The 27,630-nt window shown below is 53.8% G+C and overlaps 1 protein-coding gene across 1 annotated transcript in view; it reads right to left on the bottom strand.

Moving 5' to 3' along the window:
• Positions 1-27,630, bottom strand: part of LRP1 (LDL receptor related protein 1) — an 83,883-nt gene that overhangs the window by 51,371 nt on the left and 4,882 nt on the right. Inside the window, exons 2-13 of the mRNA XM_004379896.2 lie at positions 23,236-23,358; positions 20,609-20,746; positions 18,284-18,403; positions 16,984-17,112; positions 16,596-16,859; positions 6,989-7,151; positions 6,653-6,875; positions 5,441-5,630; positions 4,798-4,941; positions 3,151-3,387; positions 1,754-1,934; positions 640-862 (exon numbers count right to left, since the gene is read on the bottom strand). Of these exons, the coding sequence (XP_004379953.1) occupies positions 640-862; positions 1,754-1,934; positions 3,151-3,387; positions 4,798-4,941; positions 5,441-5,630; positions 6,653-6,875; positions 6,989-7,151; positions 16,596-16,859; positions 16,984-17,112; positions 18,284-18,403; positions 20,609-20,746; positions 23,236-23,358 (2,135 nt within the window). The remainder of the gene's footprint in view (positions 1-639; positions 863-1,753; positions 1,935-3,150; positions 3,388-4,797; positions 4,942-5,440; positions 5,631-6,652; positions 6,876-6,988; positions 7,152-16,595; positions 16,860-16,983; positions 17,113-18,283; positions 18,404-20,608; positions 20,747-23,235; positions 23,359-27,630) is intronic.

Here is a 27,630-nt window from a genome sequence, read left to right on the forward strand (position 1 = left end):
CCCTCAAGCTGCTCAACGTCTCGTGAAGGGCACACGCAGGTAACCCAGTGTGGAAAAGGGTTGGGAGATAACATGCTGGAGGGGCTAGGGTGGGCTTCCCAGGCAGAAAGGCCCTACGTGAGCAATGCAGGAGGGCAAACACCTTCTGAGGGGTGCTGGGAATCGCAAGCTGTCTTGTGTTGCTTGTTCAAAGAGGCAGGGGGAAGGGAGAAGTGAAACCATAGAAGGAATCAGGGGACATATCATGAAGGGCTATTATATCAGGAAAGAGCTTGGTCCACACACCCTGACACACATGAGTCATGAAGCACGCAGCCACCCAAGGAATCAAACCTCCCTAGGCATCTCACGTCTGTACAGAGGCAAACACTGTGCAGACCCACACTACAGTGTGCTGTGTGTGCACAGCTGTGCATATGGGCGGCCAAGCCAACAGCACACACAGACACAGATATGCACTTGATAGAGGCCATCCTCACGCAATACTACACACAAGATACGAAGCCCACAGATGTAGACATCCTCAGACACACAAAGGCCTGGTCCCACAGAGACACCCACACACAGAGCTCATCCACACACAAGCGAGGTCAGCATTGCAGACGTGAGCCGCCTGCACACAGGGGCACGCCTGCCCACCTTCCGGTCTGTGCCATTGAGCAGTATGGTCTCAATGCGGTCATAAAAGGCATCCACCCAGTAGAGGCGTCCAGCAGGGATGTCCAGGCTCAGCCCATTGGGCCACAGCACCGTCTTGGAGGTGACAAAGACGTCTCGGTGTGAACCGTCCATCCAGGCCCTCTCCAGCCGCCCTCGCCGGCTGTCCTTGGGGTCTTCTTCCCAGTCTGTCCAGTACATCCACCTGTGGGAAGCAGATGATCAGCACCACATGGGCCCACTCTTGTGAACCCCAACCATCACGCTGTTCCCAGTGCCCCTCCTTGCAGGGTCCTCCTGCCCTGCTCACCCCATACCACACATTTCATTCATTTATCCCTCTATTCAACAAATATTCGAGTGCCTACTGTGAGTCGGGCACTATCCTGGCACTCAGGGACCCAGCAGAGACCAGGTCACCTAAGGCCCCTGCTCTCTCATGGAGCTCACAGTCCACTAGGAAGACAAGGAACAAGTCAATCAACAGGGTCATGCCTACAAGTGACAAAAGCAATGAAGGAAATGAAACAGGGTGATGGGAGGGAATGGGCCAGGCAGCAGGTGGGGTGACCGTCAGAAAGTGTGATCAGGGAGGGCTTCCCTGAAGAGGTGGCATTTGAGGTGAGGCCTGAATGCTGAGAAGGAGCCAGACCTGTAAATACTTGGGAGTTTAGGGCAGAGGAACTCCAAGTGCAAGTCCCTGAGGCAGGAAGAGCTGGGGTGTTCGCTTAAGGAACAGAGAGCAGCCCAGGGGGCCACCACCTCCCGGTGTGGGAAGTGAGGTGCAGATGAGATCAGACAAGTCACCAGGGGCAGATCCTGTAGGGCTGTGCAGGTCTAGTAAGGAGCGTGGGTCCCATTCTAAGGGCAAGGGGAGCTGGTGGAGGGCTCAGGTCTGGGACTAGCAGGTCAAATTTCTACTTAAGAGCTTAACACATCACCCCGTTCCTCAGAGGACAGGGTCACCTTCTCCCCTTTTGGCCTTGACTCCTGCCTAAGTCTTCCTGCCCCCAGTGTCCTCTCCTGGTTTCATTCTCTGTCTATCCCCCAGTTGTCTGAGACTTGCCACTCCTCCCCAAGGCCCAGGAGGACTCACCCATTGAGCGGATCTACCACAATGGCCCGGGGATGTGTCATTTTGCCCTCAATCAAGGTCTTGCGGGTCTGAGCAGCTTTCTCCAGCCTGGCCACGCTGATGGTCTTCTTGGGCCCATCATCCGTCCAGTACAGGTTGTCTCCCATCCAGTCCACAGCCACGCCCTCCACATTGTGAATGCCTGGAGGGTGCAGGGGGGCAATGATGGAGGTGGGCTAGGCTAGGGGGCAGGGAACCTCTTGTGCCCTGGACAGGTGGGTGGGGATGGGGAGGGTGGTTGGAGGAAGGGATGAAGACCATTTGTGTTGTCACATCTGTGTTGAGGCACAGAGTCTTTCAAAACTGTACATGGCATCCCGTAGACTACGTGGGTGATGTGGGCTCTCATGGGAGATATGTCTGGGCACGTGCTGAGGTGGGCTGCTGAAGAAATGGGCACATGGCTCTGGGCACAAGTGTGATGCCACTTCCCAGGCCTAAAACTCCTGAACTAACAAAATGAATAAATTAGGAAGTGATTTTTCACTGAGCCAAGGCTTCATTGCCACGTCCTTTAAATAGCAGTTCCCCTGGCATGGGGAACCCTCATCTTCTCCTGATGAGGAGTTACTTTTGATTTCCTCAAAGTCTTATGATTGCTGACTGCCAAGATTCTACAGGCTTCCATGGGGGATGGGGAGTGGGGCAAAGGGTGGTCACTGACATCACCCGGCTGACCAGCTAGGGAGCCGTGTCCTGGCAGGCTTACATGCAGGCTATGATTCCTAACCGTGTGGCAGGGCAGGGGCAGAATTCATAGAGATCAGGAGCCTCCACACAGAGCTTCGTGACAATGTACTGCTGACCTGCCTGTGTAGCTCAGGGGAAAAAACTGAACCCAACTCACAAGATACAATTTTCTCAGGACATGTAAGTATGCAGCTTTTGGCAGCCTGGTAAGGTCTACCTGCACAGATCCTTAGAGTGTGTGTGTGTGTGTGTGTGTGTGTGTGTGTGTGCGTGTGTGTGTGTATGCACGCGTTTTCACTCCAGCAGGTCTCGCTCTGATTCCAGGCCACAGGCGTCTCCGGGCTGTGTGTTGTGCGATGCTCCAGGGCTCAGAGCCAATGGCAGAGGGATCCTAAGTTTTCCCAAGCCTGGCAGGGACGGCCCACACGGCCTACCCCATCCATCCTCCTGCCTCTTTCAGCTCCGCCAAGAAGAGGGTCACACAGAGGTCAATTTGTCTATCCCCTCATCTCCATGCCAACCAGCCCAGCAGCCAGGCAGCCCGGATTCCCCATGCTGGGAGGGCATCGAGGATGAGGTGGCTAGGGCCCAGATGGCTTCCCATCCAGTGTGGGTCATGTCCCTTGGGGTCCTACCCACACACCCCCTCCCCCACTTCGAGGCCTTACCATCCTTAAGGATGGTCTCCCGCTCGGTGCCATCGATCTTCTGGCGGCCGATGAGGTAGCTGGTGGTGTCAGCAAAGTAGATGAAGCCTGTCTCAGCATGGAAGTCCAGGGCCCGGGGGTTCATGAGGTTCTCAATGGGGATCATGTGCTCATCTGGGACCTTGGCCCCCATATCCATGCCCCGGATGATGCCTGGACGGCCCTTGCCGTACACTAGGAACAGCTCATGTTCTGGCTCTGGGCGGGCACAAGCAGGAGCACAAATCAGACAGGCACCCACGCCCACCACCCACCCGAGGGGCCTGTGGCCAGAGAAGCTGCCATGCCAAGCCTGCCCTGGGTCGGGGGGCTCTGGTTGGATGGACAGCCCACACACACAGATAGGCACAACACTGAGTCCCCAGCCATGATGCTCTGGAGTTGACCTATGCATGCTAGGGGTGGGAAATGGTGGGAGGGTGGCATGTGTTCAGTTAAGGGCCTGATTACTCAGGCCGTGGGGTTAGAAGCCTAAAAGGAGCACCTCCACAATATATTGGAATCTGATCACTCTTCACCACCGCCACTGCTACCATCTTGGACCAAGCCACCACCACTTCTTGCCTAGCCACTGAAATAGCCTCGAGCCACTTGCCTACCCTCCACCCAGCAGCTAGTATGAACTTTCTACAAATGTGAATCAAATCACATTACTTCTCTGCTCAAGTCACCAACAGCTGCTCATCACAATTAGAATAAAATCCAATCTTTCTTTCCTCATCTCCCCTCACACTCTTCCAGTCCCACTGGCCTCTGCTGTTCTGCCAGCATGCCAAGCTTATGCTGGCCGCAGGGCCTTCGCACATTCCATTCCCTCTGCCAGAGATGCTCTACCCTTTGGTAGTCACATAGTTCACAGCCTCGCTTCACTGAGAGCTCCACTCCAATGCCATCTCCTGAGAGAAGCCTTCCCTGACCACTCTATCTAAAACAGAACCCTCACATCATCACTGGCTCGATTCTCTGCTTTATTTTCATCATAAGACCTGTCACCACCTGAAGCTATACTTATTTGTTTGCCTCCTCTACCAGTAAATAAGCTCCATGAGGGCAGAGGCGACATCTATCTTGTACCCTCTTGAGTCCTCACTGCCAGAGAGTGCCAGACACATAGTAAAAAAACCAAAAACCAAACCAGTTGCCATAGAGTTGATTCTGACTCACAGCAACCCCATGTGTGTCAGAGTAGAACTGTGCTCCATAAGGTTTTCAGTGGCTGATTTTTCAGAAACAGATTGCCAGGCCTTTCTTCTGGGGTGCCTCTGGGTGGGTTCAAACCAACCAACCTTTCGGTTAGCAGCTGAATGCTTAACCGTTTACACCACCCAGGGACTCCAGACACATAGTAAGTGCTCAATAAATGCTTGTTGAGTGAATGAATGGATGAATGAGCCAGTGCAGTCTTCGGTGGGGCCTGAGTAGGGTGGTGGGAACAGCCCTGCTCTCAGATGTGAGTTCAAATTCCACTTGCCCCTCACTAGCAGTGAAACTTTGGGTGAGTTCCTTCATCTCTCTGCATCTTGGGCAGAAGCGGCAGGCTGTGGGGAAACAGGTGAGGACCCCTCCCGCCCACCCCAGCAGGTATGCATGCCCTTCCCTGTCACTCACTCTTGCACGACTTCCCGTCACTGCCCAGGCTGAAGCCGGAGCGGCAGCGGCAGGTCCGCGCTTTGTGGCTGTTGGCCAGCAGACAGATGTCGGAGCAGCCTCCCGGCTTCCCGTACTGGTCGTTCTCACAGGCGTGGCTCCTCACTGGGGGCAGGTGGAGAGGTGGGTCAGGAGCCCCCAAGCCCCTGCACCCAGCCTTGAGAAGGCTTCCCTTCGGCCTGACCCACACTCCCCGCTGCTGTGGTCTTTAGGCCTGTTTGTCCCATTTTAGGATTTAGATGCCACAGGATTGGAATTCCTCTCCCCCAACAACCCAGCCTGCAGACTCTCTTAGTGGGGGGCCTCAGTGGTCAGGGGAGAGGCACACTGTTGCCCACAGCCAGGTGCCTGGCACGGGAATTGAGGAGGAAGGGAGAAGAGGTCCTAGGAGGGGGATCTGGAGGTTGAGGGGTAGGGAGGGGCTGGCAGGGGAAGCTGAGGAGCCAGGGTAGGTAGCCTGGGGTGGTGGGGTGGCTAGGGAAGTAGTCATGATATGAAAGAATGAGGGGGCTACAGGAAGGTCCAAGGAGGGGCTGTGATCCCCTAGACTCAGAGCCATTTTGGAATGAAGCCCACTTTGGAGGGGCTGTGGAGCCCCGCTCACCTCGGGGCTGACGCCGCTGGTGGTAGATGTGGAGGGCACCACCCTTGTCCACACGGGTGACGACCTGGTACTCAGTGCTGTTAAAGCGGTTCACCCGGATCACGCTTGTCTTCTGCTGAGTGTTGGCATTGTCCGAGTTGGTGGCGTAGAGATAATTCTCAAACACGGTCAGGCCATACAGATGTTCAATCTGAGTTGGGCAGGCAGGGATGGTAAAATGAGATGAGAAGCGAAGCCTGGGGAAGCTCCTCAGCTGTCTATCCAAACTTCCATTATTTACACCAACTTCACTTTACAGTGTTTAAATTCCATTGCTCTACTCTTGCCTCCTCTGGCTGGACTATACTGTCCTGGAGATCTTTGCTTGCCAAAATCCTATTTATCCTTTATAGAGCATCTCTTTGAAGAGATTCTGGAATCTTCTAACTGGAGAAGGTCTCTTCTTCCACACTCTGTGTCTCCCAGTGCCATCCAATGTGGGATGTGGAGATTTGTGGACGTATCCTATCCATTCTACTCAAAACCCCATGAGGGTAGAAACTATGTCCCTCACAGAACTAGGCATATAATAGATGCTTTCATGATTTTAGACTGAATTAGAATTGGGCCCTAAACTCTGCCCACAGAAAATATCCTTAGCCTGACTCTAGTCCCCATCTTTGAGAGGGTTGAGGGGAAAGACTTGCTCCAAGATCCCCTGCCTCCAGCTTATCTAGGGGGACCTACCATCCTGGTTTGCCCAACACCAAGGGGTTTGCTGTATCATGGGACTTTTAGGGCTAAAACCAGGGCAGTCTCAGGCAAGCTGGGATGGATGGTTGGTCACCCTAATTATCCTACAATGGAGGTGCCACCTCCGAGCCTTGAGGTTTCTAGGCTAGGTTTAAACACTAGTTCCCAGCTGTCTAACCTCAGGCAAGTCACTTAACCTCTTTGAAACCTGAGTTTTTCATCTGCCAAAAGGGAACTAAGGATCAAACAAGAAAAAGGAAGTAAAGGTCTCTCTAAAATGATGGGAAGCCATATCCTGTCCTTCCCCTGAAGAGTTCATCCCCACCCCACTCTCCACAGAGTGCTCAGGGCAACCATGTTCCCATATTGACCTCCCCTTACCAGGATGTTTTAGAGAAGTGTTCCCCTGCAAAGGCTTCCCCTGACCAGGAGGCCCTGGATAATGGTTCCCCAATAATAAGCTGACAACAACTGTCTCACCAGGATGCCCTGGATGATGGTCTGCCGGCCCTTGCCCTCGTAGTCCACCACCTCAATGTAGTCCAGGTAGGCATCAGCCCAGTAGACGAGGCGGCTGACCAGGTCCAGTGTGATGCCATGAGGAAACACGATCTTGCTGTCGACCAGCTTGGTGCGGTTCTGCCCGTCCATGTCGCAGCGCTCCACCTTTGGGATCTGCCCGTAGTCGGTGAAAAACACCTTCCTGTGGGCAGGTAGCACGTTCAATGGAGCCTGGGCATTGGACACCCTCCCTACCATTACAGCCTCTGCCTCCCCCCTTTCCAGGACCAGACCCCACCCACCCACCACGCTCACCCCATAGCAGGGTCCAGTGCAATGCCCTTTGGGTTGTAGAGCTCCAGGTCTAGCAAGGTGACACATGTGTCCCCGTTTCGGTTGCAGACGAAGATCCTATCATCAATGTCATCCACAAAGTAGAAGTTGCCTGTCAGCCAGTCGATGGCCATCTGTTCCACATCTGGAGAGTGTGCATAAAAGAGCTACAGGATAGGTCCTCCCCAGACATGCTCACCCCTCTGCTGATGCAGAACCCGTACTGGAAGCCCACCTCCTCTGCGGTGCCCTGCTTCACCAGCCAGGCTACGGCTCTCTCCTTTCCGTGAGCTCCTGCGGGAGCGAGCTACCTGCAGCGTCTCATTGTGCCTTTTGTATTCTTTGCCATCTTTCCACACTGAGGATCCTCACGTACCTCTCCCCCTACTCCCCATGCTGAGCTCAGGGTCAGCATGCAGAGGTACTGGGTGAATGATGGCTGAGTGGTTGATGGACAGGCTTTCTTAACTCCAGCTCATCTTTGAACAGGGACCATCTTGGAGTACGAAAAGGTAGTGGGGACAGGTCCGTCAGCTTACTCCAATATTTTTTTTATATGCTTTTACTTGAGATAAGCCATAAGGCTAACTAAAACATTATACATCTTTATTTTTGGCGGGACTTTTATCAGCTTTATATGGTGACTCAAGTTATCTCATGCTAACCAGAAGCACTGACTGGAAGCTGTACATGCTGATGAATTTTAAAACTGGAAAAGCAGGGTAACCAAACCTATTGCTGTCGAGTCGATTGTGACTCTTAGTGACCCTATAGGACAGAGCAGAACTGCCACATAGGGTTTCCAAGGAGCGGCTGGTGGATTCGAACTGCCAGCCTTTTGTTTAGCAGCTGTAGTATGCTGTAGCTCTAACCACTGTGCTACCAGGGCTCCGGAAAAGCAGCGTAGTCATCAAAAAATCCAAACTGAGAGAAAAGAATTGCAAAATATGGGGTTTATGGAAATTGAAAAGGAAAGGCCCATGGTTGCAAAAGGTTGGGGACCAGTGACATAGACGAAACTTCCTCTACTCACCCGCATCCCCCTATTTCTTAAATGTCCCTATTGCTGTATTTCCTCATGTCCTCAGGAGGTTCTGACGAAAGGAGAATAAGATAAAGTACAGGAGGAGGGCCATCAAAGGCTCCTGGAGGTAAACTGAGGCATGGCTCAGACAGGGGACTTCAAAAGAGTGGGGATGTGAGAAGAGGCTGGAGACCAGAGGTCGACACTCAGTCTAAGCCACTGTTCTAAAGGAGACGGGAGAGGCCAAGAAGAAGGGCCCAGGAGAGAGGGGTGGGGCAAGGGCAGCAGAAGTCCAGGAGGCAGAAAGTCTGGGCACAGGGACCCTCCTGCTGACCTCCTCTGGGCCTCTCCAATCCAAGACCACTGGCTTCCATCCACCCACTGGCCCCTCCAACTGCCACCATCAGAGGTGATGCCTCTTACAAACTGGGAAACTTCCAAGGCGGTGATTCTCTGGGACCCTGCCTTGCACTCCATCTCCACCAATTTCCCCAACAGGTAAAGAAATCTTTGGACAACCTGCCTCGGCTGAAACCTATCCCCAAATACCCACACTTAACCCAGGAAGGATTATTCTGCCCCCACACAGCACAGGTATAATGACTTCTTCTGCTCTATGCCTCCCCAGCACCCCTTCCCCACAAGGATTCAGGGGCTGTTTCCTAACAATGGATGGTGGTGGGGGGCAAAGGGAGTAGGAATGTGGCTCCCAAGGAGCTTAGCTGGGCCCAGACATTTACTCAGAGCCACGGGACTTGGGCTGGGGGAAGGGAGAACCAGTCTGAGGCCCTCATCAAACTCATTTCCTTCTCAGGTCCCATCTGTCAAAGCTTCCTCCCCAAGATGACAGGAGAACGAGGTCACAGGGATAAAGTGCTACCCCATAAGTGCTGATGCAGCCCCAAACCCAGCCACTCTCTCCCCTGGGCCCCCAATACTGCTCATCCCAACAAGAGGGGCAGAGTGGGCCTGGGGAGGGTGGGTCTCGGCCATGCAGGAGGAGGGCCAAGTTTGGGGAAAAGCGATCAAATTCTCTGCCCACCACACACTGTTAGCACAGAGAAAACAGATTAAAATGAATGCTGCCGGGCTGCCTCCCAAGGAAACCAAAGTCCCAAAGTGGGGGACCTGCCTGCAGCCCAAGGCAGTCAGCAGGGTGGCTGGAAGGCAAACAGGGCTGTGTGCCCTTTCCTTGGTGGGCATGGTGGGGGTCTGGAGCTGCTGGCAGGTCTATAAGCCTCATCATCTGAAGCTGTTTTCCCAGCACCAGCTGGCACAGCTACTTCCTTCTCTCAACTTCCTGAGGCTTCCCTGAGTCACTGCCCAGCTCAGGACTGGCAACACCCTGCCCTGCTCCCCATCCACCCTTCCCTTGGCACGCGAGAAGGAAGAAGAAACCTGTAGAGATTGGCTGCCCCCACCCCAGTGCAGCTCCTTAGGGCCTCCCTCCTGGCCTGGTGTCTCCCAGTTCTGGGAAGGAGGTAGCAGAGCGTCCCTGCTCTCAGATGTTTACCTTGGGCTGGAAGGTGGCGGAGCCCAAGCGACCTCCCCCTCCCTCCTCCCTAAAGGCCAGGCAGGGGCCCACTCAGCAGGCCGGTGAGGAGTTGGCAAGAATCAGAATCCCCATCCTGGCCTGGCCTCCCCTTTGGTATTTTTGCAGCTGGAGACTATTAGTTGCAAGCAAAATCCTTTGTTATCCAACCTCCCTCCACCGCATCATTTTCATCTCTTTTCTAAAGTTCAGATTCCTCTGCCTGCCCCCACCACACACACTCACACACATGCACGCACACTCCCATGTACGCATATGCTCAGCCACCACTCCAAGGCCAGCTTAGAGAGATGGGCTCTAGCTGGAGGGAGTATCTTCCCTCCAGGGCTCCCCTATAGGCAGCGTCTGGGCCTATCCTCTCTGTCCCGTGGGGGCAGGCAGGTGGAGTCCCAGGCTACAACCCAGACAACTTGAGCATTCTGGCTCCACAAACCCAGAGGGATGCCATCCCCCCACGGCTCGGCCTTCTCACCCCAGAGTGCCCTCCAGAAGGGCTCTAGCCAAAGACCCCCACGCCTGAGGAAGGACAATCCCAAATAAGCCGAAGGGGAGGGATGCTGTGTTGTGAAGGGAATTTGGGGGTGGTCTGAGAGCTGAGGAGCTGGGGATTCAACACAGAGAAGGGAGGTTAGGAAGCCAGGAGGGAGGTGAGGGAGTCAGAGTGGAGACCACAGCCCGCCTGTGATGACTCAAAGGACTTTCAGTTCCAGGCCCCAGAATAGACCCAAGGTGTGTTTGTCACTGTGGAGCCCTCCCCACACCTCTACCCCAATGCTTAGCACTCCCCACAACTCCCATTTTTCTCAACTTCTCCATCATTCACGGTGTTCAATAGGCATTTCCCTAAATGATGGCCCCACCCCACATCCAAGAAGACCCTGGCTTCAGCGCTAGGATTCCAGTTACTCTCCCTAAAATAAAGAAACTGGGGAAGGCAGGCACCTCTATGCCCTAAGAATCCCACACACAACCACATGCCCAAAGATTGTAGGAGAGGGCACGAGGTCTCCAGATAGGGAAAGAGAATCCTATTTCCACTTCAACCATATCTGCTGTGAACACAGCCAGTCTGGCCCTCATTCCCAGAACCTCTCTGCTCCCTCCCATCCTTCTGCTCTGCCATGAGCCCAGCCAGGCTCCAGACACAGATAGCCTGGGTTTGAACCTGGTTCTGTCACGTTCCAACTGTGGGTCTGTGGGCAAGTGACTCAGTCTCAGTTTCCTCATCTATAAAATGAGATGGTGCATTCACAGCACTTAGCACATGGCCTGCCACATAGTAAACACTCTGCAAATGGAGTGTTGTTTGCATCAACATCCTCCCTCACCCCAGCCCCATCCTTCCCCATCTTCTTCACCAAGTTGCCCTCTGGGCCTCTGGCCAGAGCCCTCCTGACTAAAGGTGGTCCCTCATGGTTGGCAGTTTGGGGTTAACACCTACTATCCTTCAAGACAAAGCTCAGGCCCCCAGAAGGAAGACTTCCCTATTACAGGTTTCTGTAACCCCAGTCATTTATCTTCTCACAGCCTGTTCACCTGACTACACATACTGTGAGGGCAGGGTGCTGTCTTTCATCTCTGTCCCCAGCGCCTGACACACATGTATTGATTCGTTCAACAAATATTTGTTGAATACTGAGTCCTCACTCTGTTGTCCTAGAGTTGGGACATCATTTTTTCCCTTCCCTTCTACTGCTGGGATCCTCCTTCACTGGCTTTGCTGAGACTTGGAACACCCCAAGACGTGGAGAGGATGATCCAGCTGGTGCTCCATGATGCTGTCAGAGCCCTCCAGGGACCTTGCTCAGCAGACTGGGTGTGAGGGGGATGGGGGTGACTAGTGTGAGGGAGCGGGTGACCGGGAGCATGGGGACTTGGAGGGGGAAGGAGACTGCCAGGCAAGCCTGGTGGCAGCTTTGCTGAACAACTGTCCTTCCGCTCGTCTGGGTCCAACGAGTCCTGACTTCAGCTCTTCCTTGTTCCAACAGCAAGCCTGGGGCTCAGCCACACCATGTCACCACTCTCCCCTTGGCGTCCTTCCTGCCCCTGCTGGCACTTCCAGCCTGGGGTTTATGCCCTGCTCCCTTCCCCTGCCTGGCCCAGGCTCCCAAGAGTCCTGGGTCCCCAGGGATGAGACGCCTAGGTTCTGTAGCCCAGCCTGTCTCAGGGTCTTCCCACTATTGAGAAATCCACTCTGGTCTCTAAAACACATTTCTCTTGCTTAAGTTACTTCCTTTGGCTTGACAACAGGGATGGGGGTGTTGGGAGCAGGCTGGGTGGAAAGGCAACTTCAAGGAGACAGCGGGGGAGGAGAGGACAGGGATGGATCTGTGCCAGGAGACACAGTGCTGGCCCTGGCCTGGGAGAGAAGCGAGAAGGGGCTGTTAAACAATTAGGAGACTCGGAATGGGAATGGAAAGCAAAAGAGCTAGGATGTAGGAGTCCAAGGCCAAAAGGTGGGATGGCTAGAGACCCCCATCCCAGTATTCTCTGATACCCTGTGGGTCAGCAAGGCCAAAAAGGGGGTAGTTGGTGTTCCTATGTAAAGTCTGGAGGGTTCTGTAGGTGCAAGTGGAGGCCAAGAAGGCCTGGGGTGCCCAGTTCAGTAGGAAGACAGCTTCCCTTCCAACTGGGGGAGCCAGTTCATCACAGACCCAGAGGGGCTGCTGTCTGCCCCCCTCTCTGCCTCCCTCTAGACGAATTACTACCCCATTTCCTGTTGTGATTTTAAAAACACAAAAACAGGGAGGGAGAAGTGAAGTTGGCCAGCTGGACTAGGGGACCCATTTCGCAACCTTGCCGACTGCAGCCTAGGGGGCCTTTTCTGGGCCTCCCTGTTCCCCCTCTTTTTCCCCATGCTGCATGGTATGGGGAGGAAAGCCCTGGGACCAGAGCATCCCTTCACATACAGTCCAAAACTGCTGAGTGGCTTCAGCAAACCCTATTTCCTTCAAGGCCTCTATTGGCAACCCTAGAACCTCCCATCACCACACACACACCTTCCTGGGCCCCAGCCAGCAGTCTGCCCTCACTCCTTCTCTCTACAGTGGAAACATCCTCTGTCGGGGGAGCATGAAAGCTGAAGGGAGAAAAGGTCAGAGGCGCTCAGCCTAGTAAGTGCAGGGCTGAGGGTGCGGGAGGTCAGCAGACTTGATCTCCAGCCCCGCCAAGAGGCAGCCCTGCAGGAGGCTGGATGGGCCCGAGGTTCCTTAAAGAGGTCGTCAGAAAAGTGGATGCAGGAGCAGGGCAGGAAGGCCAGGTCCTGGCTCTATCACCCTGTTGACCCCAGTTTCTAGAACTTCAGGCTTTTGTGTACCACCTCCCAAATGCTTGCCATGTTTATGTACAGCTTGCATTATCATTTACTATTTCTTTAGATCAATTCACTTTTTTAATTTTACTGAATCCTACGTAATCTATAGGGTCGCTATAACTCAGAACTGACTCGACAGCACCTAACAACAACAAGAAGTAATCTATGAAATCATAGGTTTGATGTGCTAGTTATAGAAGTTTCCTAATGAATAATAAATAAAACATAACTATTACAATAAAAAGGAGTCCCTGGTGGTAAACTGGTTAAGTGCTTGCCTGCTAACCGAAAGGTTAGCAGTTCAAACCCACCAGCCGCTCTGCGAGAGAAAGATGTGGCAGTCTACTTCCTAAAGATTATGGCCTTGGAAACTACATGGGAAAATTCTACTTTGTCCTATAGAGTTGCTATGAGTCGGAATTGACTCGACCACAGTGGGTGTGCATAGGTGTGGGTGGCACTCAACTATTAGCCAAAAGGTTGGCAGTTCAAACCCACCCTGAGGTGCTTTGGGAGACAGGCCTGTCGATCTGCTCCTGAAAGGTCACAGCCTTAAAAATCCTATGGAGCAGTTCTACTCTGCAAACATGGGGTCGCCATGAGTCGGAATTGGCTCCATGGCAACTAACAACATTCCAGTGCTTGTCCATGTACAATCTAAAATCAAGGTGGACCCTCTTTGGGAAACGCAGTATTGAAAACCAAAAGGTTTGTGCTCTCTAAGGGGTCTTCTAGCTCTTAGCTGCTTCGTTCTGCAGTCATGGAATGGGAAGTCCTCATGGACCTTGGCACCCACTGGGGCAGGGGCAGAGGGGATGATGGGCCGTGGGATGTACTCCCAGGAGGGAGGGGAAGAGATAGGGACTGAGTCCCCAAGACCCACCACAAATCTAGGCTAATGAAAGACCACTGGGGCTGGGGAGTTGGGTCTGTAACCCAAGGCCTCAGTGGATGAGCAAAGTGCACACGTGTACACCTTCCAGAAAATGTAAGGTCTGTGGGTCTCCCTCTGCTCTCGTGTAGACACAGACGGAAGGGAAGGAGCTGGAATCGAGACAGGAAAAAGCTGTACCTTCAAGCCTGAGCCCGGCTCCAAGGAGCCTTCCCCTGGAGCTCCAATGACCACCATGGGGCCTTGGAGGGCCTCTGAGGGTGCGCAGGACTCAGAGCAGCTCTGGCACACACATACCCTGGGACCTATGTGAAACAGGCTCAGTTCCTGCTCTCCTTCCTTCCTTCTATTCTATTTCTGTTTCCAGTTTTCTGTGGGGCAGGCTCCCCTTCTTCCACACCAGCAGGCCGGCCGCCCAGCTCCAGCACTTTTCAGTTGTCAGATCCCTCTCCCCTGTGCCTACCCCTCTAGGGGTTCAATGGGGGTCACAGCCACAGCTCAGAATGGGATGATTGCAGGGAAAGCAGGAGAAGCAGCAGCCTTTCCTTTTCTTCCCCTTCCCCGTTGGGGAGCTAATTATACGCCAGCAGCCCACTGCGCAGGTGAGTGCCTGGGACCTGGGACCAGCTAACCCACACTCCAGGGCAGGCTGTCCAGCTTCTCCTGAGAAGGGGGATGAACTAGGCCTGGGGGGTATGCTGGAAGAGATACTTCCGACATCCTCCACTCAGGGCCCATAATTAGTTTGTGGGATGAGAACGAAACAACCATCTTCAGGGTAACAGCCAGACATTCAGGCAGCATGGGGTTCCGCAGGGTGGGAAAGTAGGGGCAGAGGCTGGGCAAGGGGAACCCACTCATCTACCCACTAGCACTTCTCCAGAACCTCCTGGACTCTGCCCAGTGGGGCCCAGTGCATCTCCCAACTGGGAGGCAGTCTCTGTTTGCCAAGGGAGGGCGCCTGCCTGAGGTTATTTCCTGCTTCTCCAGGGGAAAAAGGCAGGAGAGGGGCCCAGGCAGAGAAGCTGAAAAGGTTCCCATCAGGGCATCCCCAGCTGCCTATCCACGAGCCCACTGTCTGGCCCTGAGGCAGGACCAGGGAGAGAACTGCCAGAGCTGTTTACCCAGACAGGCCTGATGACGGGGTAGTGCATGGGGAGCAGGGGCTATCTCCTGGGGTCTTGCCCAATCCTACCCTGTCTACCACGAAGTTCCCTGAGGTGCGCACCCCCTCAAGAACTCAGCCGACCAGGCTTGGCGGCTCCCAGCCCAGCACCCCAGGTGAGCCCTGGATACCAGCTGCCCAAGGACACCATCATCTGGGATGCTCCAGAGGGGCCAGAGGCCGAAGCATGGACCACATGACCAGGTCCCAGAGAGTGGGGTTCTCAGAGGAGCCCCTGCTCTCCACCATCCCTCTCCCCGCCACAACTAATCCCTACCCCCTGCTGGGATCTTTGTCTTTGGTGGGGTCAGCACATGGGACCAAAAGAAGGCCCTTAAATATCTCCTAGAGAAGCCCAAGGTCCCCTCCCACCTCACAATCCTAACTCTCCTGTGTCTGCTTGTCCTTTACCACTGACTTCAACTTATCTGATCCGGACAGAGAGGCTCAAACCCATTATGCAGATTAGGAAACCAAGGCCAAAAACCAAACCAAACCCACTGCTGTCGAGTTGGTTCCAACTCATAGCGACCCTACAGGACAGAGTAGAACTGCCCCATAGGGTTTCCAAGGCTGTGAATCTTCACGGAAGCAGACTGCCACATCTTCCTCCTGCAGAGCAGCTGGTGGGTTCAAACTACGGACCTTTTGGTTCGCAGCCGAGCACTTTAACCACTGCGCCCCCAGGGCTCACAGAAAACCAAGGCAGAGACCGGGAATTCTGGTTTGCTCAAGGTCACCGATCAAGCTACCCTCCCTGGGGGTCCGATCAACCACAGGCCCCCGATTCTTCCCCTCAGCAGCCCTGTGTTGTATTTGGTGGAAACGTGATGACACCAGATGTTGATTTTCAAGCTGTCGGGCGTTTTTGTTTATTTGTGTAACAGCATCTGAGATGAGCGGGACTGCTCCAGGCAATGCTCCCGCCCCGTCCCGTGACACCCCTTCTTCCACCCCAAGACAGCCCAGGAAAGGAGCCTGAATGGGAACATCAGGCTATCTTAAAGTGCTCACGTGGCCCTCTTACTCACTGCCACAAAGTCCTGCACGCACCCTGCAGCAGGGGAGTCCATTCTGGGGGTGACCCCTAGGGCAACGACGGACGAGGAGCTGGCCTGGCTCCTCTGCCCTCAGCCACAGCTAAGAGGGGCTCCCTCCGGCTCCAGGCCCCTTCTTTCCCTCACCCCAGCTCCCACTGCAGAGGAAAGCCCCTCTGCGGTCTATCACCACTGCTCTCTCTGCCTCCATGAATGGGACACAGTCCCTGGTCTCTGGAGACTGACTCTGCATTGCTCCCTCAGCCCTGAGTTCTCCTGCAAGTTCTTTCTCAGACAGAAAGGCAGAAGCTCTGCAGAGACTTAGCTCAGAGAGAGAGGAAGCATAGCCGTGACTTGGCCCCTGCCCCAAACAGGCGTCACCATGAATAGCCCCCTGCCTCCGTCTCAGACAGGGGCATCTAGTTTAGGTTCCTGCCCCATATAGGGCTTGTCCTGTCTAACCTCCCACCTCTGCACCAGACAGAGGTCATCCTGTCCAACCTCCTACCCATTCAGGAGCCATCCTATAAAGCCCCAGCCTCGGCCCCAGACAGCGTCCAATCTGCCCACCTCCCTTGCCCTCCGAGCTGGGAGCAGGCTACTCACGGTGCAGGCTGAGGGAGATGTTGATGGTGTGCTCATCCACAAAGCCCTTCAAGCCAGGCATGCGGGCACACTTGAGCTGCGTCTGGGCAGCACTGTCCCCAACATGCACCCAGCACACGGTCTCATTGGCATAGCTGAAGTCCATGGCTGTGGTCTGCCGTGTGCTGGTGGGCGTAATGGTCGACACCTGGGCCCCACTCAGGTACGTCGCTAGGATGTTCTGGGAGTTGGCAATCAGCAGCACAGGGGGCCGGTCTACTGGCTCTGGGGACGGGGGAGAGAAGGGTCAATGCAGCCAGGGTCCCGAGGACCTCCCAGGCCCCTGCCCATCAGGGAGCAGCACTGAGGGCACTGAGCCTGTGGCCACAGGTCATCTCATCCCACTCACCGTTCTTGGCTTTGCAGGAGCGGTTGTCTGGCTGCAGCAGGTATCCTTCGACGCAGCCGCACGTGAAGGAGCCGTCTGTGTTGGTGCAGAGCTGGCTGCAGGTGCCGTACACCGAGCACTCATCAAAGTCTGCCAGGAAAAGGGCAAGACTGGTCATTTCCAGTGCAACACGGGCAGGGAAATGGGTGCCCTCCAGCATCATCAGTGGGAGTGCTGGCGGTGCCCACTCTTACTTTGGAGGATACGTTGGAAGAATCTAGTAACATTTGAAATGTGCAAACCTTATGACCCAGCACGTCCATTCTTGGTATCTACCTTAGAGAAACATCTGCACGTGTGCACATTCATTTATTCATTCAGTAAAGATTTCTTGAGCATCTACTATGTGCCAAGTACTGTTCTAGACTCTGGGGTAAAAAAGACCCAAATCTCTGCCCTCATGAGATTTCTATTCTGATAATAAATGTAATACTGTTATCACAGTAATAAATGAAACAAAAAGTTAAATCATATATTAGAGGTGCTACTACAGTGGAAAGTGGCTGGTGCTATGGAAAAAAATTAAGCAGAGAAAGGGGACAGGGAATGTGGGTGGTGGGGGTGTGACTTTACAGTGGTCAGGGGTAGCCTCACTAAAAAAGTGGCATTTGCGCAAAGACCCAAAGGAGGAAAATTTAAAACAGAAAATTTGCATTGTTTGTAACAGACGGAAATTGGGAACATATTGCTCATCAATAAGGGGGATGGCAAAGTAAACTGTGGTAATAGTTGTACGTCATAGTGGTTCTTAAAAGAATGAGGTAGGTCTCTACATATTAGCATGGAAAGACCTCTAGAACATACTGATGACTGAAGAGTTTAAAAGACATACAGTATGATACCATTTATGTAAAAAAGGACGCACGCACATAAACAACACATCCAATGAGATTTTCCATGAGCACGTGTATGCAAATGCACAGAAAAAGGCCTGGAAAGAGAGAGACAAACTGATAACAGAGCTGATCCCCAGAGAGATGGGAAAGGGACCAGAATCGAAGAGGATTTCTCAGAGAAGACTTTGGTTTTATCTGTGATCTTTTAATTTTTTGACAAGAGGATTCACAAATGACCTATAATTTTAAGATGAATTTTTAAAAGTCTGGTGGAAGCATGTGACCAGGGGTCACTGGCATGTCCATGGGTTGTAGCCCCCACCCCGTCTCTTGCACCTTCTGTCACCTTTTCTCCTACCCCAGCCAGGCCCCCCTGCCCCACCGTCCAACACGCACATGCTCTCACAGCACACGCACTCACATACCTTTGCAGGTCTTGCCGTCTGCCTGCAGCTGGAAGCTGCTGTTGCAGTAGCAGATGGGCCCAGCGAGCGTGGGGACACAGTGGTGCTGGCAACCCAGCCGAGAGCAGTTGCCTCGGAGTTCTGTGTGGGGGCAGAAGACACATACTCAGGCTCCTGGACCTGGCAGCCACGCCCAGCCTACACCCTACCCCAACTCCCACTGAACCCTCAGAAACCACTGCCAAGGGCTGCGATGCCAGAGATGGAAGGAGGCTTAGGAAGCATCTACCATATTTCAAAAGCAAGGAAACTAAACTGAGGCCCAGAGAGGGGGTATAAACAGGCCCGAGGTCACATAGCCAATTATGGCACAGTGGGCTTAGAACTCGCATCTCCCGCTCTGGCTGCTCTGCTCTGTCAGCATGGAGAGTGGTTCTGGTACTTTGCTGGGGTCAACAGGCAGGGGGACAGTGAGTCTTATCCAATGCACTGCCCGGGGATTACAAGGTTGGCTTCAGGGCTAAGGGTGAACAGTGGGTAGAGCCTAGTCTTTCCCTGTAGGACTCCAGCTGTTGTTTGGAAGTACCCCTCCCACCCATCCCTAGAACCCCAGGAGCCTCAGAGAGAGGGCCTAAGGTCCAGGTGGAGGACAGGAAGGAGGAGCAGAACAGTTTCCCTCCAAAGCTTTCTCTAATCTTTCTCCTGCCACTGACCCACTTCCACAGGACAGACAGAAGGGAATGAGACGGGAGGGGGGAGAGGTGGGGGAACTGCTGCCCCCCCAAGACCAGTGACCCAATTAATGGCCTTTGCGTGGGGCCAGGCGGCCTGGCCACAAAGACCCCTTTGTCCAGCTGCCTCACACCCCTGCTGCCCCCGCCCCCACCCAGGAGAGAAAGCTGCCGGAGATGTTAAGATGTTTAGAGGGACTGAGTCTGCCAGAAGGAGCTGGGATGGGGGGCCAGGTCCCGGTTATTCTTTCTCCTCCCTACCTCCACCCGAAAGCCCAAATGTACTGCCTGTCTAGCTGTCCCCCACACAGGGGAAAATATTGTTTATGCTGAAAAACCCAGGAAAGAGCGTCTTTTCTGGACATGGGATGGGGGAATGAGAAGGCCCCACGTTCTGTAATATCAGAGAAGGAAGTTCAAATCCTAGGTTTTCAAGTTTCTTTGTGGTTTTGAAGCTGAAAAGAGATTCAAAAGGAAGCAACCTTTAACATGTCCCATCCAGTAAGATGGGGTATGGTAACTGAAGGTGGCCCCCAGACTCCCATTCTACATCCCATCCCAGGAGCTCCGGACACAAACACACAGAATATATCAAGATGAGAAAAATCTTCCACAGACTCCCTTGCTCCACACCCCCTGCTCAGAGTGAACAGGATCCAGATGTGTCTTCTCCCACAGGCAGATGTTTTCTGACATGCGCACAGGCTCAGGAAGCCACCCCCATAGCCAGGAAGGCTGCCCCACCCCAGGGGCTTGCTCAGGGCCCCACAAGGCCGGCCCCTTGCTCTGGATACCAGCCATAACACCAGGTCCAGGCCAAGACTTTGAGGGCAGCAGAAGGGAGAAGTTACCCTCCCACAACAGGCAGGTCTTAGGCCCATCTCCTTGCCCATCAGAAACTTCCCCTACCCCATTGCTCACACAGTGACCCTGACTCTCCCTGGACCACAGAAACCTTCTGGACAAGGACTGCAGAGCTGGTGACAGGAGCTGCAGGTGGGAAGGAAGTATGACTTATCGTCCTAAAGTTCCTTCTTCAGTCTGGGTGACTTTCCCACCAATTGCCTCAGAAAACAGCCAGAGTGGGCGAGGCTGGGGCCAAAGCAGCTGGTAGGGTGCCTCAAAGGTCTGCAGTTCCTGGGGAGGCCAGGTGAACAAGGCTCCAGAACCCCAGCTTCAATCTCTGTAGCTCTACTCTTCTCTGGGTTCATAATCAGCTTTCTCATTAGAAACCATATGAAGAAAGGACCTCACTTATTTAAAAAAACAGTATGAAGACACTGACATAGTGTAAAGCTCTCACTTTACAGATGGGAAGACTGTGGCCTGGAGAGGAGCACACAGCCAGCTTGCGGGAGGGCCAGGCCAGGGCCTGTCACTGAGGACCGCTGGGCTGTCAGACCAAGCTCTAAGCTCAAGGGGCCCACCAAATTTGACTACTGTTTGGTGGCAAATTCTTGCAGGGGAGTAGGACAAGACCTCCTGTCAACAGAAGGGGAGAGGAGAGTCCTTGGATGGCGGACTTCCAAACCCAACAGGTGCCTACTGAGAACTCCCTGCATCTACCACTTTGGCAAGGTTGGGCTGGAACAGGAGAGGGCCGAAGAGCCCTTACCTCGGCAGTGAGGACCCTCATCTGAGCCATCCACGCAATCCTGGACTCCATTGCAGAGGCGGGACATGGGAACACAGAGCTCGGTGCCCAGACAGTTGTGCTCATTGGGCTGACATCGCTGGACCTTGCTCTGTGGACCTGGGACAGATGGAATGGTTAGCATGACCAAGCTGGTTATAGTGGCCATCTGTTCACCGAGGGAAGGGAGGAAAACTTAGGCTGAGGTTTCAGACACAGGCATTTTCACCTCTCAGGAGGCCTTGGGGCTGGTTAGACCCTTCCACCTAGAGCTCTTCTATATCATTCGCACCAGTAACTACACATCTAGGTGGAGGGGAAACTAGGCTTTCAGTAAAGAGTCTGCTCCCCAAATGCCCCACACCTGTGGGCCCCAATGCCTCAACATTCTATGTTTAGGAGACAGGTTGAAGTCAGAGGTGAAAGGTTGTGATGAGCTAAGGCCATGACAGAAAAAGTCAAATGATGAGGAACACCTTCTTCCCAATTTCCCAGAATTGGGCTATCCAGTACGTAGCGATCAGTATATTTGGCTATCGAGCGCTTGAAATGTGGCTACTTCAAACTGTAAGTATAAAATACATACCGGATTTTGAAGGCTTAGTACAAAAATATTAAGAATGCAAAAGATCTCATTAATAACTTTTGTATTGATCATACATCAAAATGATAAGTTTTGTATAATTGGGTTAAATAAAATATATAATTAAAATTTAGTTGACTGTTTCTTTTTATCTTTTTGTTATTTTATTGTAGTAAAAATGTACATAACAAAACATAGGCCATCTCACCAATTTATACATGTACAATTCAGTAACATCGATTACATTCTTCATGTTGCGCATCCATTCTCACTGCTATCCTTTTCCAAATCATTCCACCACCATTAACATAAACTCAACATCTTTTTATCTTTTTTAATGTAGCTACTAGGAAATTTTTAAAATACACATGTGCCCCACATTATATTTCTATTGGGCAGTGCTATTCCAGACTTCCCACCCCAGAGTAGCCTGTCCTGAGGATTTGGGGAGGGTCGAAGATCATGGTAAATTGGTGATATCTGTGGTACTTCCTTTGTTGCAGAGGGTGGGTTGAGGGGGGCCAGGTAGAGCTCCTCAGTGAATCCTAAGGAGGCCACATGGGCCAGGATGCCAGCTGAGCCTGTAAACTAGAAACAGACCAGTGCCCGGCAGCAGCCCCCACAGCTGAACATTGTATGTAAAGGAGATCGTGTCTGTGTGTAAGCGTCCACGTGCACAAGTGAGGGATTGGTGTGTGTCTGTGTGACAGAGTGGGTACTTGGCTCTGTGTGCGCTGGTGCTTCTGGCCTCAGGATACAAGTTTCCACGTCCTTTTGCAAGTCTGGGTTTGTGACTGTTCCTATGCCCACGTGTGTGTCCAGGGCAAGCTGTGTTTCTGCACCCATGCTTGAGAGCACTGACTGTGTTTCTGTGAGAATGTCTGGGCCAGTGTCCCTGTATCTGTGTGAGGCTGTGGGAGCATCAGTGCCCAGGTAGGGGTCTGTGTGTGAATGTGTGGGGTCCAGTAGTGTGTATGAATGTGAGCAGTGTGGGGATGTGTATAAGGTGGGGTTTGCACAAAACAATGGAAGAATAGACGAGAAGACTCACATATGGCCCCTCTGCATGGCTTCCTTTACCCTAATACCAAGCATCAGGGTCAGAAATGTGGGGGTGAAGGTGGCCTCAAATAAGAAGAGGCTCCAGACTGAACCACCCTCACAGAGCCACACTCACAGAACACCCCTGGCCCCTGCCCCTCCAGGGCAGGGTATGGGGGTGAGACTGAGAGAACTGGTGGCTCCCTTTCCAGCCCTAAAATTACCCCAGATAATTATGGGTGGGCATGGGGGGCACAGGGGGCAAGGGCAGGGGATGGGCCTTGCACGGGATAAAGGTGGGGCGAGAGAACAGAGACAGAGCTAGGTGTGCATGGCTCGCCTAGACCCAGGCCCAAATTAGCCGTGCCTGAAGGTGGAGACCCCAGGACTCTGGGGGCCAGCCAGCAAATCCTCCATCCCCCATTGGCAGGGTAAGGTTGGGTGGGGACCTTTCTCCCAGTTTAAACAGCTGCCTCTGATTACACCACTTACTGGGGACAGGGGAAGGCGGGGGTGGCCGAGAACTCTGCGCACAGGGGCGGGGCTTTGGGTACAGAGGCTGAGCCAGAGCCTGTGGCCTTTGGCCTGCAAGTCTGAAGGTGGGAAGGAGGTCTGGCAAGACCTGGGGGCACTCATCAAGGCTCAGAGAAGAAGAGGGGAGAGCCAGAGGGAAGGGAAGCCGGGCCATCTCCTGCCAATAAAGTTGTCTGCCCAGAAGGCAGGTCTCTGGCAGGCTTGGGAGCAGCTGCCAAAGGGGGAGCTGGGAGGGAGGGTCAGGGAGATGTGCGGCTTCTGAGCACACCAGGCACCCTGCCGGGCAGTTTGAAGAGGGGGGAAAGGACAGTTTTAGTGATGTCATGGACAAACACAAGCACGGAGCAAGGTCCATACCAGGCTAGCCATCCTCAACCCAAACAGCTGCCTGAGGCCAAAAGGAAAAGGGATGAGACTGAGTCTGGGGGAAGGGATTCAGGAAGGTACTTACAGATCTCAGGGGCCTCGTCTGAGCCGTCTGGGCAGTCTCTCTCACCGTCACATCGCCAGCCCTTTGAGATACAGGTGATCTGGTCTCTGCAGGCAAACTGCTTGGGGCTGCAGGTCTTGGGGACTAGGGACAAGGAAAGAAAAGGGGGTGTAGAATGAAGAATGAAGGCCGACTCCATGGCCCTAAAGCTCCTAGGCTCCCCTCACCTTTCCCAGCATCAGTCTGGGCCAGAGTCTATGTGCCTGGAGGAAAAGGGTGGGTGGCCATGGGTGACTCCTGAACACTGTGTACCTGTGGTCGGGGGAAGGGGAGGCTCCAGGGAGCACATTTTACTGCCCCCTGCCCAAGGCCCCAGGCTGCCTGTCCAGATGCTTTCCCTCAGACCTCACGGTCAAAGCCCTCTTCTCTTGGTCATTCTGGCCACACACTGGCACAACCCCTCCCACCCCCCCACCCCCGCAACTTGCTGACTTACAGTGATGGTGAAGGGAGGAAGCATTTAGGCCTTTGACATGTTTTTTCTTTATCTGTCTCTCCTTCACACTAGAAGAAGCCCAGAGCTGATCTTGTCAACCTCTCCACACCTCTGTCCCCTGGGATGCTCCTGGTCCCTTGAACCCATCATCCGACCCATTTCCACCCATAAACCACCAGGCCCCCACGCAGGAACTGTGTGTGAGGAGGTGCTCTTGGCACAGCGGTGGCGTGGAGATGGTATCAGCAGAGGTACAGGAGGGCAAGGCTGAGGTGGGGTAGGGCAGGGCAGGGTGCAGAGCTCTGCTTCCATCTCTCCTCTCTGAAGAGACAGTCTCCCTTGCTGGTTACATGTCAGGGAAGACTTTCAACAGACGTCCTCAGAGAAGGATTGCTTGAGATGACAGAATTGGAGAGCAGAGGCAGGGGGATGGCTGGGATGACCTCTAGGAGCTGGCTTCAGCCCAGCAAACCTGGGAAGGTACCGTATCTTCCCCACCACCTCCCCCTGCTCCTGCCCCATTCTCCAAGGAGGAATTAAGAATGGAAGCAGCTAACTCTTACTGGGGACTTAGTATGCGCTAGGCACTGTGGTACATCAGTTCTTTCCATGTGTCATCTTATTTAATCCTCTCCACAAAATGACAAGATAGGTACTACTTACTAATACCCCTATTTCACAGATGAGGAAACAGCCCAGAGAGGGTGAGTGACTTGCCCAAGACCACACAGCTGGCATGTGACAAAACCAGAACTTAAACCCAGTTCACTGACTCCAAGCTCTTAACTAGTGCCCTATCCCACTGAATGACAGTCAAGAGATGTTCTCCCCCGCCTTCGCCGCCACCCAGGGCTGGGCTCCCTGCCTCTCAGCCCTTCGTGGCCTTTTTCTCAGCCGGTGTCAACTCCAGCTCTATGCAGTTGGCAGGCACTGAAGGCCAGCTCTGTGTCAGGCACTGCGCTAGGCACTGAGGGGGCCAAGGAGGAAGTGAGACCCCTCTCAGCCCCTCAGGAGCTCCCAGGCTCCCCTGGGAAGACGGCGGTACACAACAGCTGGAATGCAAGGCAGAGTACACTCAGGGCTGGGGCAGAGGTATAAGTAGAGTGTGTTGGAGCCCTGAGCAGGGAGGGTCAGAGCCTGCGGGGGGCCACACAGAGATGTCCTCCCTCCCTAACCTCCATCTCTGGCAGGACGAGCCAAGTTCAGGAAACACATCAAGGATGGTCTGGCCAGCACCACCACCACCCCCCCGCCCCCGACCCCACACCCCGAGTCTTCCTCCTCTACCCCCCACCCTGAGCCGGGAATAAAGGCCCCTTGAGGAGGTGGATAATGCTGAGTTCATTGCCCCACTGGGCAGCTGTGAGGTCTTCCCGGGAAACAGCCCACCAGCCTAGTTAGCATGCTGGAGAACTGTCCTCTTCCCCTGGCCAGCCAGGCCGGCTGGGGGACTAGAGGGGGCTGGAATGGGACTGAGGCAGATGAGATGTTTGGATCCTAGACACGGACGCCCATGCCATCCCCAGGTGTCATACTTCTTCCCATCACACTTCTTCCCTCCCCCACCTGGGACTTAGTCCACGCCCCCACCTCCCCACGGGCAGAATTCACAGCCAGGGCCTGAGGTCAACGGCTGGTCACGCTAACCTCCCCTCCATTCCACGTCCCAGCCACGGTCCCCCCTTCTTTGGCCCTCACTTAGTCCCCCAGCTGTCCCCCACCCCCATTTTTGGCCTGAATTCGACAGAGGAAACAGCAGCTGGCAAACTCCTAAAGCTGGAATGAGAGAGATTCACAAACCAGATGTGCTCTTTTGGGAGCGAGGGGACTGGGGGATGGGGAAGTAAAAGGAAGAGGAGATTCAGGGCCCCCTGCCTGACAGTGGCATCACCTCAGGACCAGGGTAGAGGGGCTGGGATGGGGGCACATCTCCCAAGAGCCAGGGCAGCACAAGGATCGGGGAAAAATATGTGAAAGAACTTCCTTCCTGTCAGGGATGGTGGAGAAAGCCCCAGGAATCCTGAGTTAGAAGGCTTAGGCCTGTCTTTGATTTCCTTAGGGGGAGAGGGGAGGAAAGAAACAAATAACCTACTTTGGAGCAGTCTACACAGCCAAGGGAAGCCAAGCTCTGAGCTGGGAGGGAGCTGCAGTGGGGGTGGGGTAGGAAATTTGTAATCTGTTTAGAGCCAGCCACCAACCCCACTCCCCTCAGCTAAGCCTTCCGCTTCTGAATCCAGCATCCAGAAAACCTACCTCTGCGCCCTGCAGTTTAGACAAGGGAACAACACTGCCCTAAGTTTGGGAGCAGCTAACGGCCTCCCCTGCCTCCTATCCCTCATAAGGGCTGGGTCTTCCTAATGGTTTGAGCTTTTTAAAGCTGCCACTATGCATCAGCCACTGATATGAGGCACTTTGTATATATTAATCCATTTAGATCCTCACAACCCTGTGAGGTGGGAACCATTGCAATCCCCATCTTGCAGATGAGGAAACTGAGACACAGAGAGATTAGTAATTGAGCAGTGGTTTCCTCACTGGCTGTGATGATGGAGCTGGATTATGAAGGGGCATGACAGGGAGAACTTTTTGGTTCTGTCACTGGGAAGGGGGAGAGGGAAGGTAAGGGAAGTAGTGGCCTTCAGTGCTCCTCAGAGAGGAGGGAAGGGCACGAAGGAGACGGAGGGGGACAAGAACGGGCAGAAGAACGATGAGAGAGGAGGCAGAGGAAGGAGGAGAGGACTAGAGAGGGAGGAGAGTGAGCAAGGTTGCAGGGAGAATACCAGGACACAGGGGCTGTCTGTTCTCAGCTTTGCCTGGGGATGAATGTGACTGCCATGTTAACTCTGGCTAACGCTCCTCCCCACTCCCAAATCTAGGCGCCCAGCCCAGCCATGGCTCCCAGGGCCACCAGGCTGGAGCCAGGACAGGAGGTGTAGGTTCGGTGTACATCCAGACACAACACGGACCCCACTGCCCTGCTTAAGCCTTGGCTGTCGTCCTCTGTCCCATTCTGGGACCATGGGGGAAGGAAGGGGGGCTGGAGAGGGCCTGGCCAGAGAAGAGAGAGTGACAGGAAAGTACAGGCTGCTGAAGGAGTCTTCTTTGAAGGAAGGGGACCCATCAGTGGATACTCCTTGAGAGCAGTGAGGGAGAGGAACAGAGTCGAGACCTCAGGTGGTACTTCCTGAAGGACAAGGAGACTCTGAAACTTGGAAAAGTGTGATAGAGACCCTCAAGACCTTTTTCAAGAGTGGACCCAGCAGAGGGAGAGATAGACTGTGTGTGAGAGGGATGTTTTCTAAAGGGAATTGCATGATATATCTAAGAGGACAGAGGAGCCAGGGGGTCGCCGGGGGTCGCCAGGGGGTGGGAGACAGAGCCTGCAGGAATCTGAACTTTCAAACACATGGGGCTGGGGCAGCAAGGGCTTCCCAGACCCAAACCTCTAGCTTTTCACTTCGTTTTATGTATTTTGGGTGTTACCCCATGGCTCCTTCCTGCAGCTCAGTGAGGCTCAGACACATTTTTGTCATTCCTGAGTCTGGGCCTCTGCTTTGCGGCCTGGACAGACAGACAGACGGGGTGGCTTAGACCGCCTGGGGAGGGGAAGGGTCTCCCCTTCCATCCTGAGTCAATATTGACTCAGCAGGATGTTAGCCTGACCTGTGACCTCTCCACCATCTTTTTCTTTCCCCACAAATAAAATCCAGAGCCCTCAAATGCTTCCAGAAGTCAGCACATATCTCACCAGACATTTATAAGTGCCAACCCCCCTACATGCACATATGCATGTGTGTGCACAAATGCACGCACGACACGCGCGCGCGCACACACACGCACACACACACACACACACACACACACACACACACAGCCTATGCTCGCCAGAGGTGAAAGCTCTAAGCTCTTGACTCATTCCC

This window comes from Trichechus manatus, unplaced genomic scaffold (assembly GCF_000243295.1).
Source record: "Trichechus manatus latirostris isolate Lorelei unplaced genomic scaffold, TriManLat1.0 scaffold00069, whole genome shotgun sequence".
Classification (NCBI taxonomy): domain Eukaryota; kingdom Metazoa; phylum Chordata; class Mammalia; order Sirenia; family Trichechidae; genus Trichechus; species Trichechus manatus.